General features: G+C 46.0%; 1 protein-coding gene across 4 annotated transcripts; it reads right to left on the reverse strand.

Annotated features, from left to right (window-relative positions):
- Positions 1–6: 6 nt before the first annotated feature.
- LOC119307006 (BEL1-like homeodomain protein 7) lies at positions 7–4,648 on the reverse strand. Of its 4 annotated transcripts, none has more exons than XM_037583085.1 (7): positions 4,392–4,648; positions 4,114–4,202; positions 3,465–3,541; positions 1,795–2,747; positions 1,138–1,514; positions 968–1,028; positions 7–685 (listed from the first exon to the last, which is right to left on the reverse strand). In XM_037583085.1, exons 4-7 carry the CDS (start codon positions 2,659–2,661, stop codon positions 38–40), a joined length of 1,953 nt encoding a protein of 650 aa, XP_037438982.1. In that variant the 5' UTR covers positions 2,662–2,747; positions 3,465–3,541; positions 4,114–4,202; positions 4,392–4,648; the 3' UTR covers positions 7–37. The 4 variants fall into 4 exon arrangements, with proteins under 4 accessions (XP_037438982.1, XP_037438983.1, XP_037438981.1 ...); XM_037583086.1 differs by lacking the exon at positions 4,392–4,648 and adding an exon at positions 4,287–4,342; XM_037583084.1 differs by lacking the exon at positions 4,114–4,202.
- Positions 4,649–5,036: the final 388 nt, after the last annotated feature.

Here is a 5,036-nt window from a genome sequence, read left to right on the forward strand (position 1 = left end):
TTGTGTCAATGGTCCTGATCTGATGTATCATCATCATTCAGGCCACAAAATCATGCAAAAGAGGCGATTGCTCGAAGCGTTGCCGCTGATCCATCTGGTTCAAAGATTCATAGTCCGAAGATGCAATGCTGACACCGAGAGGAGCACCGGCATTGTAGATGTCGTCGTCACCGACGCCGGCGAAGTTTGCTTGGGCATTCGGAACCGAGAGGCCGCTGCCAGAGTGCTGTAGGCCGAGCGTGAGCGATACGTTGCCGTTTCCGTACCTCCCAAGCTCTGCCAAGTGGTAGGCCATGAACCGCGCGCTCTCGTCCGAGTGCTGCGCGCCGGCGTTGTGGAGGAGGAGGCCTCCGTCCGCCTCACCGGATCGCTGGTCCTTCATCATCAGGTTCATGAAACTGTCGTCGGGGTTGGGCTCGTTCTGGAAGCTAACAGGTGCCCCGCCAACATTCATAGTTCCCATGCTGGCTCTCGACTCGCTTAGCTGGCTGGTCTCGCAAACCCGAGCCCTGGCGTTCTTCAGATCTTCATTCTCTTCTGAAGATGCCACTTTGCTCTTGCTTCTCGGCACATTGTCGGAGGAAGAGTTGGAGTCTTGCTCCAGATCACCGGTCTCTTCTTTGTACATGTCTTCAATCATTGGTTTCCAAAGGCGGACACGAGCGTTTATGAACCAATTCGAAATCTGGAAAAGCATGGAACAATAAAATAAATATCCTTGAAGAAACACATATAGCTGTTAGAAGGAGAAAATACTAAGTTGCAGGTTTTATGCTGTGGTTGGACACAAATAAATAATGAGAAATAAAATACAAGCAAGTACACTGTGCAATGGTAGAAACTTCAAAGACAAGTAAATAAGTATTCTGATGCTTCTACATTTATGCGAATTGCAAGATTTTTTCAGAAATAAAATCAAGTGTAGATCAATGATTTCAGCACAGGAAAAAACAAGAGTAAGTATTACCTGACTCCTTGTCAAGCCAGTCTGCCTTGCAAGCATTAACTTTTCAGAATCTTTTGGATACCTGCAAAATTGTTATGAAGAATGATAAGACACGAGAACAAAAGAAAATGAAACAATATATAAGAAATTGTTTACTGGAAAGAACTTGATGAAGAAAGAAAGATGCTTACGGGTGAAGGAAGTGTTCAAAGAGCCAAGCGCGAAGAACTGTAACCGAGTTTTCAGGCAGTCCCCTCTGCGGTCTCCAGGCATTCTGAGGAATCATACCGTACTGTTGGAAAGCACGCTGCTGCCTTAGCTGCTGATCAATGTACCGAAGACGGGTCAATTTGCCTTCCTTGCTAGACGGATTTTCTTCCTCGCCGAGCTTCTTCCTGATAGCATTGATCTGATCATTGATAGCGTCCTTCAAGCACCGGAAGTGTCGCGAGATTGTCTGCAGAGCAACTGCGGTGTAAGGCTTGGCAGATCCGGGCCCAGCCACCATGTCGAAAGATGCAACCACATTTTGCATTTGGTGGTAATAGTGCTTGTATTTCCGGTCCACCTGAAATATAAATTTTTATCTTAATGTTAGAATAATTTACTACCTTAAAAAAAACATTGCAAAATACAAAGCAACATTCATTCTTAATGGATAGAAGCTATTTATGTTAGTCTCATCCAGAATCTACCAATCAATTGGCTAACCTCAACGTGTTAAAAGTCAAACTAATCGATTAGACATAGTGACAGTAAGTGTCAGTAAACAGAAATCTGCATTTAGTTGTTCATATTTCAGAAGAAAGAAAGGTACAAGCAGCAATTGAACATAGTCACCAACCCACCTCATCCAACATTGCCATCAGTTTGGCCATCTTGTTCTGAAGCTCTTGCTTCTCAGCAGTGGACAGCTCAGGTGCTGCATTTGCGCCGGATTCTTGCGACGCGCCCTCGCTTTTTGGCCCTCCATCGGTCTCTTTGCCATCTGCTTTACCTGGTTCAGCTTGCTCTTTCTGAGCTTTCTGCTTGATGTTCTTCCAAACATTCACAACTTCATCTAGCACTTCTTGAGCTGCCTTGAGATACCTCGAGTGCCGGATCGCACGAGAGGCCTCAGACTGCATGTTCTTCATCCGGATGTCGTCTATTCTAAGGCTTTCCTGGTAAGAGTTTGGCGTCAACATGTCTGGTTTGATGGACCAGTATGGCAAGGACGGCGCGAGGATTTGTGTGTTGAGGCTCAGAGACAGCCCTTGCCCTTGCCCTTGCCCTTGCCCAACCGGAACATCCGACGAGTCATGGTTGTTCAGGACACCAAACTCGAACTGTGCACCATTGTGGGGATCATCATGGATGAGTTCAGCACCACCACTCTGTGCTCCATCCATCATATGCATCAACATCTCATTCTTCATATCTTTCACATGACCGAAGGAGCGTTGCCCATGGTGGGAAGCAAGCATGTCCTGCGACTCCCTTGCCGATGAGTCCTGGGACATTGCAGAATGATGGCCATGGGCAGGCATCTCCATGAAGTTCTGCTGAGTCTGCAGAATGCCGCTGAACTCAGTGTATGGCCCAGAAGATGGATTGTTCAGATAGAGCAAGTTGCCCAGAGCAGACGACATCGGATAGGATGCACCGCCCGGGTCTCTCGAGTACATGTCTTGCGACTCTCTTTCGCTGCCAGGGCTCGAGTAGTAAGTAGCCATCTCTCTTTTACTGACCCAGATCACCGTGAAGCATAGATATTATGAACAACCAGTAGCAAGTTTCAGTACAAGATCAATCCAACCTCCTGCAATGGACAGAAATGAAATGGGCTGATAAGAATATGCAACCAAGTTTTAAAATCTGAGCAAGTAACTATTATTTTTACTGATGTAAAAAAAAGGGACTGCAAGTGTTTGTAAAGCAGTTGAATGAAAGATCTCCACAACACTCTGAACGTGAAAAGTTTGACAACAGAAAAACAGCTTGCTCTGCAGTGGCAGCAGTAGCAAAACAGAGGTCAGTCTTCACAAGTTGGAAACCAAAACTGAGGTTCAGGCCCGGTTTTGGCAGGATTTTAGGTAAGTCTGTTTGAAATGCAGTCCTCTGCAAAAAACTTGCTCGAGAAGTGGGATTTTTGCAAGGTTCTGGCAGGAACTGACAAGGTGACGTGCGAATTTGCAGGCTAAAGGTACAAGTGGTCCTTCAAACTTTCAGATTGGATCAAGAAAGTTTTGGGCTCTGTGCTCCTCCTCCTCCTTTGTTATCAGGATAACAGGAATATATGCTTGTGAATTCCTACTGTTATACCAACCCAAGTAGCCGGATAACACAAGAAAACCAGAATCAAATCATTGCACCAGTGTATTCCTTGTTTTCACTCATTCAAGAATCATATGGACAGCGCCACGGCCTTACCGCGGAAAAACCGCGGCCATACGAGAAAAAGGAAAATTGCATAGATAGCTAGAGTTTCAAGGAACAATTATCGAGTGATTAGTTACTGATCGTTTGCCAGGAGTACCTTGTTAAACCAACATGAAACCCCTCGAAGACGCTCCGCTAGCGCGTTACCGATGCGAGGATGGCTTCCTGATCAATCTGCAAGAAGAGATGAACCTGCTCAGCTCAGTTGCTCGGCGGAATTCTGTTCGAAAACTCGATTTTACGATGCGAAAGAGGCGGCAGAGCCAGGAGGAAACTCCAAGGCAGCAAGTCTGCAGTTTACAAGCTAGTACTGCATGATAAAGCTAAAGTAAGCACCACTTAGTTTCGATAAAACAAAAGAGGTAAGGTAGGATTTGATTAGCACCAAGAATCTTTTATAGAGCAGTGACTCAACACAATAACAGCTTCAAAAAGGCAAGGGTAACAGGAAACAGAGCTTTTGAAGAGCTGGACTCGATGAAAGGAGGAAATCAAGGAGAAAGAAAAAAAAAGAGTTTTGCAATTCGGCCATCAATCAGATAATAAGCTCAAATTACAGGCCAATAATCGAACATGCTGCTGTAGATATCACATAATTCAGAGGGGAAAACACTGAACTCAAGAAGAGAAGAACATGCTACGCAGCAAGAAAGGCAGGAGCTATAATAAATAAAGGTAATAAAAAGGATTAAAAGGGGGCCATATTTTTCTCCTGAACTTTCAATTCCTCAAGAAAATCCAACCACCTCAGAATCGACTGGCACCCCGTGCAAAATCCCCGGACACCGAAAAACCGAGCAGCTCGAAATTCAGAAGGCGTAGCAGAGGCCTACTTCTGCAAATCCAGGAAACCAGAAGAGCATAATTCAGCGAAACCCTGTCATCGGACTGAAAGCGGAGAAGAGGCAAGCAGCCATACATGCAAGAAGAAGAAGAAGAGAAGGTGCAGCCGCAGGGAGACGGAGGTGCAGAGCAGGGGAGGGGAGGGGAGGGGAGGTCATAAGAAAATGGAAGGGAGGGGGACCTGGGGGCGAGGGTGTGCTCCTCGTGGGGGGCAGGCGGAAGAAGAAGGAGAAGAAGAAGAAGATTGCATCCAGAGCTGATCTCCTCCTCCTCCACCAGGCTATGGAGAGAGTAAGATAGAGGGAGAGAGAGGGAGGGGAGGGGGTGGGGAGAAAGATAATGGATCCTCCCAATATGGGGACAAAATCAGATCCCAGGACTAAAATACCCAAAAAACCAGAGCTCAAAAGGAGAAAAAGCTCCTCCCTTTCCCTCTCCCTCTCTCTCTCTCTTGCTCTGTTTCTTCCCTCAGAGTTGAGAGTGCAGACCCCTCCTCCCTCTCTCTGTCTAACTGTGCAGCAGCTGCCTAAATAAAAATAAATAAATAAAAAGTAGGGGGGTGAGCTCAGAGAGAGAGACCACCCACTAACAGCACCAAATATGGAATAATTTGGTTTCCTGATTTATTATTATTATTATTATTATTAGTTGGTGTGGACTGGGCAAGAAGATTATTATTAGTATGTTGGGAGTATGTATGTATGTCTGTCTACTCTTCTCTTCCCTTCCCTTCCCTTGCCCTTTAACTAACCTTCTCCTCCCCAACTGCTGCCGCTTGGAGCCATTTGCTGGTGCAACCACCGCAAGCTCCGGCTACTTGTCGTCG

Source organism: Triticum dicoccoides, chromosome 5B (assembly GCF_002162155.2).
Source record: "Triticum dicoccoides isolate Atlit2015 ecotype Zavitan chromosome 5B, WEW_v2.0, whole genome shotgun sequence".
NCBI classification, from domain to species: domain Eukaryota; kingdom Viridiplantae; phylum Streptophyta; class Magnoliopsida; order Poales; family Poaceae; genus Triticum; species Triticum dicoccoides.

Excerpts from the sequence above, each read along its gene's own strand:
- LOC119307006 (XM_037583084.1), bottom strand. The coding sequence starts at position 2,661 with ATGGCTACTTACTACTCGAGCCCTGGCAGCGAAAGAGAGTCGCAAGAC. Across the intron at positions 1,515-1,794 it reads TGATGGCAATGTTGGATGAG|GTGGACCGGAAATACAAGCA; the intron begins GTGGGTTGGTGA and ends TTTATATTTCAG. Across the intron at positions 686-967 it reads CTGGCTTGACAAGGAGTCAG|ATTTCGAATTGGTTCATAAA; the intron begins GTAATACTTACT and ends ATGCTTTTCCAG.